This window comes from Geotrypetes seraphini, chromosome 1 (genome assembly GCF_902459505.1).
Source record: "Geotrypetes seraphini chromosome 1, aGeoSer1.1, whole genome shotgun sequence".
Lineage (NCBI taxonomy): Eukaryota > Metazoa > Chordata > Amphibia > Gymnophiona > Dermophiidae > Geotrypetes > Geotrypetes seraphini.
This window is the reverse complement of record NC_047084.1, coordinates 206,909,639-206,923,933: the sequence shown is the minus strand read 5'-3', so window position 1 is coordinate 206,923,933 and position 14,295 is coordinate 206,909,639. Positions and strand designations below refer to the sequence as shown.

Below are 14,295 nucleotides of genomic sequence, written 5' to 3'. Positions count from 1 at the left end.
ATTTCTGAGAGCTCCTAGAATTAGAGATTTATTGTGAATTAAATGAGACAGGAACCAAAGGAGAAAAAATACCATATAGGATTTTGAAAATTACAATTGCACATTTAAATTGAATCCTCCAGGAAACAGGAAGCCAGTGAAGGGATCTCAGTAAAGGTGTGAATGATCATATTTATGTTTACCATATATCAGTTTAGCCACCGTATTCTTTAACCGGAGTCCAAAGGGCCTTATGTAGTAAAAAGAAGGAAGATTGCATTAAACTCGCCAAGTGTAATGAAGTAGTGACTGATCTCCAAACCAATTTCCATTGATATTCATCTAAATGTATATTCAGATCAAAATCCCAAGATCCTTGTGTTCCTATAGGTGCCTTATATGTGCTTCAACTTATATGTGCACTCTTACAATTACATAAAGAAATGCAAAGGGAAGCACACTCCAGATATCCTTTTAATCTAAGGTCTTAATTTGAGGATGAACTGACTGTATACATTGTAACATCTGGATCCACCTATTGGCTCCTTTTTTTATATATATTATTTATTTATTCAATTTTCAAAATACAATTCAAGATTAAACTTGTACAGAAAGCTATAAGTCAAGAAAATAAAACCACAACAATATTATAAATTCAGGAATACCAATTAACTTAAATCAGCTCAAGTCCACAAAAGATCCAAAATGTAATTATAAACGGAAAAAACAAAGAAATATTATTAAAGAAAATAATGCAAGTCAGCTGGTAAGGACATCTTAAGTATTCTATACTCCTCCATTCTTTTCCTTCTCTAGCCGAGAAAGAGAAAGGAAAGTTGTCAACTGGTAAGGCTCAAAGAAAACATATTTTTGGGAATTATATTGTACAACGCATTTACATGGATATCGTAGGAAAAAAGTTGCTCCAAGAGCTATAATTCCTATTGGCTCCTTTTATGAAGATGCGTTAGGGCCTTAACGCACAAAATAGCGCACGCTAAAATGCCATGTGCGCTAGCCGCTACTGCCTCCTCTTGAGCAGGCGATAGTTTTTCAGCTAGCGCACGCTAATCCGGTGCGTGCGCTAAAAACGCTATCGCACCTTCGTGAAAGGAGATCATAGTGTTGTTGCTTTGGAATAACACATTTCTCCACAATATCACAAAAAGGTATCCAACTTTGTTGCTGAATCAGTTGTCTAATCTGCCAAATATCAGCTTTGTTCCAAATCCCCCATTTAATCATTGATCCTTGAATCTTATATATAGGATTGTTCCACATGGAAGCCATGGATGAATCCTTCCATTTAGTCTTGACAGTTTTTTCCAGTTTATGAAAGGCTGACTTAGATGCAAGGAACATCAGATTCTGATCCAAATATCTATTAATAGGCATAAAGGGAAGCAGTCATAACGGTAGATTCATAAAAAACTGTACGTTACTATGTAGAATTAAAATTATACCTGTTACTCTCAATCTGTTAGCACCAATAATGATCTCATCTTCATCTGCAGAAAACAACACACTGTCATCTTCTCTCCCTCTTACTTCAAATTTTTTACACTGGGCTTCCACAGCATCAGCTCCTATAATCATAAAAAAGAAGATAAATCTTAAACAGAAAATATGTGGGCATGAAAGATAAGCAATACTTTATTTCTCTAAATAATAGATCTTGCATTCAGTAACTCAGTTTGGCCTATTTTTACCTACGGTATATGAAATAGTATGTAGTCAGAACATCATGAAAATCTATCCTAGAAGAGTTCAGTTTAGGGCCAGATTACTAAGGGATTTCTTCATGTTGAGGAAGTACCTAGTACACATAGAGGGGCATAATAAAAAAAAAAAAACAAAATGTCTAAGTCCCCTTTTGGCCTAAGGCCCTAAATATTGAAAGTAGAAGCAGGGAAAATGTCCATTATTAAAAAAAAAAAAAAAAAAAAAAACGTCCAAAAGGAGGTGTTTTTTTATAATGGCCTGCCTCTACGCTGTTTAAACGCCCAGACCACCTCAACGTCTAAACTTACACCATATAATCAACCTAAAAAAAAGCCTAAGTCCCAAACGCCCAAAACAAGGGCTTTTAGGTGAAGGAAGGGCCAGTCCTTTGCCTAAAAGCTGGATTCTGTAACTGGTGTGTCAAAAAGAACACCGGTTACAGAACACCCCCACCCCAGCAATGATCGGGCCAGGAGGGAGCCCAAGCTCTCCTGGCCCGGCAAAGGCCGACATACCCACCCTGACAGCGATTGGGCCAGGAGGGAGCCCAAGCCCTCCTGGCCCAGCGAAGGCTGACACCCCCACCCCAACAGCGATTGGGCCAGGAGGGAGCCCAAGCCCTCCTGGCCTGGTGAAACCCCCTACCCCCACTAAGATGTGGGCAAGAGGGATCCCAGACTCTCATGCCCTCGGCGCAACCCCCCCAAGATCATCCACCCAAACCCCTGATCGACCCCCCCACCCACCGACTCCGTGACCCCTGCCAACCCCTCATTCCCCCAACTCCCCCGTACCTCAAAATCAGATGGTCAGACGGACGGGTCCCAAGCCTGTCCGTCCGGCAGGCCTGCCATCTGTCGAATGGCGGGCCTTAGGGCCTGATTGGCCCAGGTGCCTCAAACCCTGCCCACAGGTGAGGCCTGAGGTGCCTGAGCCAACCGGAATCAGCCCAGTAGCCTTAGGCCCCTTCTGTGGGTGGAGCCTTAGGCACATGGTCCCAAACCAGCCCATTTGCCTAAGGCCACGCCCACAGGAGGGGCCTAAGGATACTGGGCCGATTCCGATTGGCCCAGGCGCCTCAGGCCCCACCTGTGGGCAGGGTTTGAGGCACCTGGGCCAAACAGGCCCTAAGGCCCGCCATTCGATGGATGGCGGCCTGCTGGACGGACGGGCTTGGGACCCATCCATCCATCCATCCAACTGGTTTTCAGGTACGGGGTTTGGGGGTAGGGTCGAGTGATCGGCAGAGGGTCGCAGGGTCGGTGGGTGGGGGGCCGATCGGGAGTTTGGGGGGTGATCGTGGGGGTGTGGGTGCTGAAGGCAGGAGGGTCTGGGATCCCTCCTGCCCGTATTTTAGTGAGGGTGGGTGGATAGGGGGTTTCACTGGGCCAGGAGGGCTTGGACTCCCTCCTGGCCTGATCGCTGTTCGATAGGGGTTTCAGCCTTCGCTGGGCCAGGAGGGCTTGGGCTCTCTCCTGACCTGATCGAGTCACAGGGAGAGGTGGATCACTGCAGGAGAGATGGCTCATCTCTCCTGCAGCGATAGTTGCAGTAGGCAGGTTGCTGGGGCCGCTGAGCTGCAGCAATCAGCTCAGTGACCCCTTTTTCAGCACATACCTGTTTTGACTTGGTCTAAGTCAAAACGTATAAGTGCCAACTATGCAACCTGCCTAAAGTTTTAGTTACACCTGATGTACGCCTATGTCTAGGTCAGCCTACCTCCCGCCCTTCCCCTCCTCTAAAAACGCCTCTTTTCACTCTATGCGTTTAGAGGCAGGGGATAGGCCTAAGATGGTTTTAGATACGTCTAAAACCAGCTTTGGTTATGGGTACTTGGACGATCAGGCTTTTTGATCGTCCAAGTACCCATTTAGGCCACTTTTTAGACTTTTTTTTTTTATTATGAGCCCCATAGCTCTTAATTTGTAATAAGAAAATGATTTATAGGAGAAATAACTCTCATATAGAAAGAAACAAATAGAACCAATGATCAAGAGTGCCAAAAGTAAGGGTATTCATAAAAATTCGGAACAAAATAAAAAGGACCATAGTACCCCGATATCCATCATCTCCTGTTAGGCCTCCAGTACTAAATGATAGGGATGTGCACAGGGCAAATAATTTTAGACTGCTTTTTGTTTATGTGGGCTTCTTCCTACCTTCCCCCAGATGTTAACACTTTGAGGGTGCTCATTTCGTAATAAATAAATAATAATGTGTATGAGCTTTCTGGGTTATCCTATTTGTTTCAGCATGTCTGATTATTGCTGTCTGATTAAATACAACGTGACTGAGGTTTTTGGATTCTCTTGTGCTCAAGACAGACAAGCATTCATTCCACAGCTTTCTGAGACCCCTAACGCGGGCAGACACACCGAAACACGGCCCATGTCAGGTCCTACAATAAATGCAAGTTGATTAGCCTGAACGTGACGGCCCTTTCTGTTTTTTCTTCTTTTTTTTTTTTATGTGGCTTGTACTTTGATGCCTTCTTTGTTTTGCTATGTGCTAATATGGCCGTTATCCCGTGGCCATTTTGTTTGTTAAATTATCGGAGAAGCACTCACACCACCTATTTTGTAGGCAGTAAGGGCTCCTGCATTCTGTGAGTACTAACCAGTTAGTGTATGACAATGTAGTTGTGCTAACTGGTTTGTGAAGGAACACACAATTTTCGCTCCTGACATGCCTTCTCAAAAATTACAAAAAATGTTTAGTGCGCAGTTAGCGCATGCAAAACTAATGAATGATGCTTAAGCAGATCCCACCCTAACCCATTTTTGCCATGCTATGTGTGCATTGGCACCTAATACAGCTTAATAAAAGGATTCTTATGTTTGTATCTAAGGCAATAGAAGGTTAACAGATTTTCTCAAGATCTCAAAGAGCTGCAGTGGGATTTGAACCAGACTTCCCTGGTCTAGCCTGCTGCTTTGACCATTTGGCTACTCCTGCACTCCAGTTATTCTGAAAAGGTTTGCATCCTACATTCCTCCTAGGAGATAAATACAGTAATTAAATTAAGATGCGAAGATGATTAAAGGAAAAAAATATATATATATATATTATTGTTTAAAGATATTCAGTTCAACTTTTTTCTATTTTACACACATTCCTACTTGTGGTCATCCTGGGGAAAAAGACTTGTAGCAAATTCGATAAATCTTTTTGATCAAGAACATTGAGGATAACATCAGCAGAACCCTCCTTCCCCCCCAAAAAAAAAAAATAAAAAAAAATCTTAGACCCCATTTTATCAAACCGTGTTAGGGTTTTTTATTGCTGGCCGCTGCGATAAAAGCGCCAATACTCATAGAATTCCTATGAGCATCAGAGTTTTTACCATCGTGGCTGGCGATAAAAAAACCTAACATGGCTTGATTAAAGGGGGCCTAAATGAAAAAGGGAATGATAAATAGCGGTAGATGAAAATTTTTTTATAGAATATACAGTATATCTGCACTCACACACACACACACACACACTGAGGGCTCCTTTTACTAAGGTACGCTAGCATTTTTAGCGCACGCAGGATATTACCGTGCGCTACACAGCTAGAATTAATGCCAGCTCAATGCTGGCATTAGCGTCTAGTGTGCGCAGCAATGTAGTGCATGCTATTCCACGCGTAAATGCCCTAACACAGCTTAGTAAAAGGAGCCCTGAATGTCTAATGAATGATCTGATAAATTTAGCTAATTAGCTATTTCCTTTGAAAGCAAAGATATATTATTTTTTTTTTTTTAAATTGTGAGAGGCCCATTTGCCAGAACTGCTGCATGCAGCATGAGCTCTTAATCTATAGTAACTGTTCAAAATTTCTGCAGTGCATCTATGGGAACTGCAAAATTAATTAGTAAACTTCACTAAGGTCATCATTTATCATCAAAATCCCCACTCTTATTTCATTTCAGGTGATTGGATTTGTTGTTGAAGATTCTGCTCAATAGCACATGAAAAACTACGAGTGATTTCTGAATAGGAGAAAGGAAATGTGCTTAATGAATCATGAACTGTGTTAGAATATGAAAATGAATCACACTGCCTCTTGTTTCTTTGTCTTTGCACGAAGGTCTTTTAATCTTTCCTTAAATCCACGCCAGAGCACATTAATTATTTACTTTATGTTGCCACAATAATTCTTGATTTGTTGTTTTAAATCCAGGTGTCTCACGAATTGTGCTGTTTTGAAATCCTTGCCTACATGAAATATGACTAATGTATAGGCCAAAATAGTGCAAAATGTTGTGGAAATTATTTGTCTCTTAGTATATTGTGGTTCAAAGACCCACACAAAGAAACGTTTTGTCTTCTCCTTTTAGTGAATTATTTAAAAATAAACTTATCTATACAGTACTCCCCCCAAATTTGTGGGGGTTCTGTTCCAGGAGCAACTGCGAACTTCGAAAAACTGTAAATATTGGATGTGGTTTAGGAGCGGGGATCAGAAGCGGGAGAAGGCTGCAAGGGCGACGGAGGGTGCTGAAAAATAAAAGATGAACAGTCCTTTACCTCTAGGATGTGCCTCCATAGAGTTTTCTTCAGCTGCATGTCACCACAGCAAATTTTTACCAGCATGAAAGTAATGGAACCTGTTTAGAGAATCAGCAATCGGGTCCCCTGAAGCAGGGTATCGAAACGGGGCCGTGTTGGGACCCCCCCTAAACCTGCTTATAAGTTAAGTAAACCTGTTAGAACTTGCCATAAGTGCAGTGACAATTGCAAGTTTTAAACCAGTACCTTATTTGGACATTCTTTGAAGTATTTTGAAGTGGTTTTTCATACTACATCCATCTTTGGCATTAACTTTTTTCAACTTTCTTCCATTTTTCTGCTTCCTCCTCAAATCTATCTACTTTTCCTATCTATCCATGCACACTATCTCCTCATTCTCTCTGCCCTTTCCCACCATCCATGTGTGCCATCTCCTCCCTCTTTTATTTTCCCTATTCCCATCTATCCATAAACAACATTTCTTCCGTTTTCTCCCTTCCCCATGCTTCCCATCCTTATACAATATCTCTTTCCTCGCAATCCCCTTCTCCTTGCCCATCCATCCCATCCATGTACACAATGTCCTTCTTATCTCTCTCCTTCCCCTCAATTCCTATGTACCATCTCCTCCCTCTCTTTCCCTCTCCTATGGTCTGACATCTGTCTTTCTCCTTTCCCCCTTTATGGTTTGGGATATTTATTCTCTTTCCCACAGTCTGGCATCACTCTCCCCTTCTTCCTTTTCCTCCTCCCCCTCCTTTTAGTCTGGCATCGAGCTGTCTTTCCCTTCCCCTACCCCTGCCTTAGTCTGGAACCTCTCCCTCCTCTTCCCTTTCCCTGTTCTGACATCTTTCTCCTCTCCCCCCCTTCCCTATCCAATAGTCTTAAAATCTCTCTCCTTGCCTTCCTCCCTCTCTTGTGGTCTGGCATCTCTATCTGTTCATTTTGTTTCTTCCTCTGGAGGTCTGGCATCTTTCCTTCCCTTTCCTCTCCATTCCCACGGTTTAGCATCTCTTACCCTCCCCATGCTATTCCTCCTCACCTCCACCCTCCACAGTGGGATCCGGTGCTTACAATTCTCCCAGTGGTACAGCTCTAATTCTTTGGCCATAGGCAGCATGAATGAAGTAAACGTGCTGCCTCTGGCAACCCGGAAACTTACTCTTTGCTACTGCTTCCCACTTATGCGGGGGCTGGAAGTAGTAGCAGAGGAAAAGCTTTTGGGTCACTGAAGGCAGCATGCTTACTCCACTCACTTTGCCTACGGCCAAAGAGTTAAAGTAGCAGCGCTGCAAGAATGGTGAGAAAGCACCGGATCTTGTGGGGCTGCAGGGGACTATGGATATGTGTGAGGGCCTTGCAGTGAAGATGGCAGGGGGGACAGGACTCCAGTTATGTGTGTGTGCCTTGCAGTGAAGATGGGGGAGGGAGGGCAGGTGACTCTAGATAGGTATGCAGGCCTTGTAGTGAAGACCGGGGTAGGGGTGGGGTGGGCAGGGGACTCTGAATAGGTGAGCGGGCCTTGCAATGACTGCTATAGAGTTTCCAGATGTCTGGTTCCCCTGGACAAAAATAGCAAAATAGAAAAGCCACCCTAGTGGCCTAGTGGTTAGAGCTGCAGCCTTGCAGGTTGAAGCCCAGCGCTACTCCTTGTGATCCAGTCACTTAATACTCTACTGCCCCAGGTATGTTAGTTGGATTGTGAGCCCACCAGGACAGATAGGGAGAAATACTTAAATACCTGAATGTAAACCACTTATGGCTATAAGTGCTCTATAAATACAACTTTTCTATATTTTAAAAGAATGCTTAAGTACCCACATCTTTCTGCCACCACTGCTTCTTACTTATAAGTGATACATGAATCATTCAAGACATTCACCTCTTTCTGCAGAAGTATTTTTCCAATTATTAAGAATCATTTTTATAGCTAAGACCATCAAAATATCCATCAAAAGCAGTTGCTCTTCTTGTATTATCAAAATATTTAATAAACACTGTCAAAATACTTTGGGGTTTACATAGTGATACCACATATGTGAGAGCATTCCTATTTGCTCGCACTATGACTATAACAACATCTAGGAGGATCCAAATTGATCCATGTGACTGAAAACTTGGTTTTCAAACCTGTCCTTGGGGATCACCAGCCAATTAGGTTGTCAGGATTTCCACAATGAATATTGTCACCAACCGGCTCAGGACAATGGGCCCTGAGCGGCTGGGACATGAAAGTTGTGCTCTTGTGAGCCGCGATGGGCTGCACAAGGGAAATAATGGTGGAAGGAAAACACTGTCACACCAGTCCAGGGTAGTGATTTAAATAAAAATCAGAATTTATTTTTCCATTGGGAGAAAACAAAAACCTGGTCAGGATATTTCTAGGTTTAGCAATGAGCTCCCAAAGCAATAAGCAAACAAAAAAAAAAGACCACAAAAACAGCAAACAGTCCCAAAGTATAAATGTCCAACAGTTTCAATCCTTCTTAATTCAGGCAATTGGCTTCAGCCCATGCTTATCTTTTAGTCAGGAAAACAAAATACAAACAGTCTTAAATTGACTCTCACAGCACTAGTCAGAGCACCGCTGTGACTTACCCAGCTGCTGCAAAGCTGGGGAGGTAGTGTGCTTCACGTGATATTATATTGCCGAATAGGCCCACTATCCCACCACAAAAATACGTGAGGCAAACCTCACTACCTAGGCTGGAAATAGTCCATTCTCATAACAGAGAAACAACAACAAAAAAAAAACTCCCAGCAAACAAAAAGTCTTTCAAATCTTCTGGAGCTTTTTGGTTTCTGAAGCTCCTGCAGGGCACAATATACTTATGGAAGTCTTTCATTCAGAAAGGTTCCCAGTTACTCACATTTAACCAACAAGCAGCTTGCCTTCACAGGAGCCAACTTCCATTGGTAGGTTCCCACTAATTGGAGCAGCAGATGAATCCTGGTCTATTTCCATGGACTGTGGTTCTTCATTTTCCCTCAAAGAAGATACTTCACCAGCTTCAGTCAGCTCCATGCATTCAAGTGGAGAACCGCTATCAGAATCTCCCAGCCCTGAACTCTCTTGCCTGTCCTGTGCCTCTCCTCCTTTTAACTGATTCCCCAGGAGCTTTCCTCTCTGGGTAACTAGTTTGCAGCCCCGCCCCCAACCCTCAGGTGAAAAGAATTTCTTATCAGCAAACCTGGGCCTGAGAGGGGGATGGGCATTCTGCACATGTGCTCTCCGACTCCCTCTAGAGGGCCAAGGAGAAATGGCATCAGGGGATTCATAACAAGAGGAATTGGTAACATCGGGGGGAAGGTTGGACTTCAGACAGGGCTCTGGACTAGGAACACACCTAGCAGGCATAGGCAGCGTACCACAATATGAATATCATACATTTGCATGCCAACTATCTTATGCATAGATATCCAGTGGCATAGCGAGGGTGAGAGGAGCCTGGAGCCCCCTTCCCATCCCCCATACCTCTAGTTGTTCACTGCTGTGAATAACAACGTCAATGTGCTCCTCATGACCCTGGCGGCTCTCCCTCTGTCACTGCCTATGTGCAGTACCCGAAAGTGACATCAGTGGGAGAGTTGATGAGGTCAACTGCTTGCAGCAGTGAACAACTAGAGGTACGGGGAAGGGGGGGGGGGTGAGCGCATGATGAGGGGAAGAGGCAGAAGGGGTAGAGAGGTGGAGGGGTGCTGGTGCCCCCACCATCATGGCGCCTGGGGCGGACCGCCACCTCACCTCCCTTACTATGCCACTGTAGATATCATAAAACTTAACAAGCTGGTGGTTCCCCAGGACATATTGGAGAGTAAAGTTTGTAATACAGATGCTGACAGTAATACTCTTAGGGGTTGGGATTCCCAAGACTTTCATGTGAAAGGCCATATAAGGCATATCAAAGCACAGAGATGAGTTTGCAGAATGAAGGAAGAAGGAGGATCTTTTCTGATCCTTTAAAAATATTTTTATAAAGTATTACCAGGAATATATACTCATAACAAGTTATGTTTCAATGAAAAATTACAATGCAAAATTACAAAGCAGCGGTAGCGAGTGCCGTACGGTAAAAGTCTCCAAATCCTTTGAATCCCTAAGGGCTTTGGGGCATTTACCTCGCCAGCCCATGCTAAAACACAGGGCTAGTCCTAGCAGAGCAGAAAACAGGGTCCTAAACTAGCCTGGTGGCAGTGTAGTCAACCTTAGAGATGGGGAATAGAGAATGGCATGGGGACAAAATTTTCCCCATCTCCACGTGAACTCATTTTCCCATCCCATCCCGGCGAGTTCTATTCTTGCCCATGCCCCATTCCTGCAAGTTCTGTCTCCATCGGCACAAGCCTCAAACACTTTAAAATAATCGTTGTTTGAGGTTTGTGTGGTTAAGGCTGAGCTTAAAGGAATGGGGCAGGGACAGGAATAGTGACAAAACTTGCAGGGATAGGAAGGGGAAATTGAGTTCGTGCAGGGACAAGGAAAAATTTATCCCCATCATTCTCTAATGGGGACTTAGATCTATACTCTACTCTAACCACTACACTTATCATGGAATATATGAGCTTCTAAACTCTACCCAAATCCCACATGTTGTAGCATGAGATGATTAATTTTGCTGTATGTGGCATGATATGTATTTCTGGGGTTGACATCTGAAAAGCTCTAACTATCTGTCTTCATACTATTGCAAGTCTGACACAAAAAAGTTAAGTATCCTTTTTAGTGAATACAAAAGATAGCTGGGTATGGTACCAGTGTCAAACAGAACTTTACTCTGCAAAATATGTGCAATGATATAAGGTGCCACTGTATCAAACAGAACTCTATTCTCCAAGCTATGAGCAGCAATCAGAGGATGGAGCAGAACAAAAGGACACAGGGTTTGGAGCAAAAATGTTAATTATCTAAGCCAGTGTTTTTCAACCTTTTTTGGGCAAAGGCACACTTGTTTCATGAAAAAAATCACGAGGCACACCACCATTAGAAAATGTTAAAAAATTTAACTCTCTGCCTATATTGACTATATATAAAGTAATTCTCTTGAATAGGAATCAAATAAACACAAAGAAAGTATTTTATAATTACTTTATTACGAAATAAAAATTATAAAATACTTTATTCAGTGCGAAACCTGGGCCTGTTTGGCTGTACACAAAGCTGATATTCTGGCTGGAATCGAAGAAAGACACACACGTAGCTCTTCGTCAACAGCTCTCAGTCTCTCTCTGTATTTGGTTTTTATAGCATACAAAAATAGACAAATATACCCTCCATCCTTTTTATTAAACCACAATAGCAGTTTTTAGCGCAGGGAGCTGCGCTGAATGCCCAGCGCTGCTCTTGACGCTCATAGGCTCCCTGCGCTAAAAACCACTATTGCGGTTTAGTAAAAGGTGACCATATTGTAAAATATAGACAGCAGATATAAATTCAGAACTGTGCATAGTAAGTGAAGGGAAGTTTTCATCTCTGGGAATTTACCCAGTTAACTATTAAGTTATTTGGGCAAATTCCTTTGAAAACTGTGGTAATACTGCCTCCACTTTGCTAAATTTAAAATAAAATCATTTTTCCTACCTTGTCTGGTGATTTCTGGTTGCACTTTCTTCTTCTGACTGTGCATCCAATCTTTCTTCCCTTCTATCAGCCTGTATGCTTTCTCTCCTCCACACCTCATTCCCTCCCCCAACTTTTTCTTCCTCTCTCCCTGACCTTTCTTTCTTTTTTTCTGTTTCTCTTCTTTCCTTCTGTTTCCCTGCCTGCCCCTTTCTTTCTTTCTCCCTGCCGTTCCCCAAGCCACTGCCACTGCCGCTGCCATCGGGGAACAGGACCCACCAATGGATAACAGGCCCCAAAGCCGACGCCGACGCATGCTCTCCCTGACGTCAATTCTACAATCGGAAAGGAAGTTCCGCCCAGCCAGGCAGCGATTGGCTGGCCCGAACTTCCTCTCCGACTGTAGAATTGACGTCGGGGAGAAGAAGACTTATCGGCTCGATAGATTAGATCGCCAAGACAAAGTGAGTCCTGGGTGATCGACTCACTTTGCCTTGGCGAGCTACTGGCGCCCCTGCCTCGGGCCCCCTGTCAGCTCCGGGCCCGGCGGCCCTGCGGCACACCAGGCAACATCTCGCGGCACACTAGTGTGCCGCGGAACAGCGGTTGAAAAACACTGATCTAAGCAATCAAAAGCTAGGATATAACAAAAGAGATGCCAACTGCATGAAACTCCCAGACAATCTTACCAGTATCTGGTCAGCAGGAAACAAAGAACCAGTTTAAACTGAATTCCTGAGTTGAACACTATTCCTGACTTGTGATTGGACTTGACTTCCAGCTCCCATAGTCTATAAAAGGGGAAAATCATCAAACTCCTCCTCTTGGTATTGGCACTGAATCTACAACACACCTTGCTGGAATATTCAAAGTCTCCATGGAATCTCCATGTTCATCTACCAGCTATTCTGCAACTGAAGAACTTTTCTTCCAGCAACGACACCATCTCCTCCATTCACCCCCTGCAAACTGCAGACCTCCTTCACCCTTCTAACCAGAAGCAACAATAAGAATAATACTTTTTTGAACATTTATCAGAGTGAGTTACTTGTAATCCAGCTTAATTAATCATTCTGCTTCTCTAACAATATTTTATCTTGTGACACATTTCCCTTGTTTAAAGATCCATAATTTGTAATTAAAATGTATTGCATTGCCTACATAGTATTGTAAGTAAATGTAATCTGTAAAATAAAATTCTAGTTCTTCCTTACATCCTCTAAGTATCTGCTCTTAAATATTACACAGAGCTAAGTTATAGGCAGATAGTGCCATTCCCCAAATTAACATCTATTTATATTATATATTTTTCTTGTTATACTGTGAGGTGTCACTTGCAGGCATAAGGGCTATTGATGAGATGTACAGTTGGGCCCAGTCAGTTTTGGGTTGCTTTTGGAGGGCTTACTATACACCATAAGGGGGTTATGGACTTTTTATATGAAGTTCACCCCTAAGGTACCCCACTTTTCTGCTGGGATGTCTTTGTAGCCAGTCTACTACAAATGCTGGCCCCTCCTAAATTCCTATGGATTAATTTGTGCATTTTTCATTTGGATTTTTTTTTCTTTAATGGTTCAAAAAGATAGGTGCATAAAGGATAGAAGCAGAGTATAAACACATCCATTTAAAAAAAAAAAAAAAAAGATAAAACATTTTGCGGTTTTGAAAATGGGCATGTTTGGTATTGGATTTTGTGTGTGTGTGTGTGTATGTGTGTCTTCTGCAAAACATATAAACTTGGATTTAGTTGTCATATTGAAAATGTTCCTCCACATCCCTCTGCAATATAAGTCACAGCCTTTGATTGAATTTATACTACAAGCACCGGGAAAAACTGTTCATGGTAGATCTCTCCCGTGAGACACAGAAGCAGAGGGAACAATTTTATTACTTCACCCTGGGATTCTCTGGTTGGGAGCACCTTCCCCCTCCCCCCAACCTTATAACTGTATTACACAATTTCTATCTGTAATGAATGTTTTCTGGGAACCTTTTCATTTGACTACTTTCTTGTAAAAGGGATGATGGTAGGAATGTCTTCTATGCCTTCTTCAATTTAAGGGTTATTCGCAAGAGCTATTCTTCTAAATCAGCACAAGTTCATTTTCTAAGAAATTGATTATTTCTTTATTAAGTTGCATTTCTCTGTTTTGGTATTAGATATTTTCTATTTCTTTACTTTTTCTAAGTGGAGCCAAGATCTAATATGGATAATGTTACCTATATTGTGGTTTCTTATTTGTTTTTCTCATTATTTCTTGGCTTTGCTGTGAAAGCGAGTATTGCTCGTGTATTTTCATTTGAAGGTATCATAAATAAAAAATTAGAAAAAAAAACCCCGGTTGAATCATACTCATCCTCTATCAGATCATGTTCTGCTTAAATATCCTTCTGTTAAAGAGGCATGAGATCTAAGCAAGCATTGGATAATTCCTTCTCATATCTTGCTGCTTGTATCTGGAAGTCTTTATCAAACATTAGTCAACTGCTTTCTTATAGGCTTTTCTGAAAGTTGCTCAACACCTTATTCCACAAATACT

The 14,295-nt window shown here is 42.5% G+C and overlaps 1 protein-coding gene across 1 annotated transcript in view; it reads right to left on the bottom strand.

Moving 5' to 3' along the window:
- Positions 1 to 14,295, bottom strand: part of SGCZ (sarcoglycan zeta) — a 519,085-nt gene that overhangs the window by 125,513 nt on the left and 379,277 nt on the right. The window contains exon 5 of the mRNA XM_033944465.1: positions 1,443 to 1,565. Within this exon, the coding sequence (XP_033800356.1) occupies positions 1,443 to 1,565 (123 nt within the window). The remainder of the gene's footprint in view (positions 1 to 1,442; positions 1,566 to 14,295) is intronic.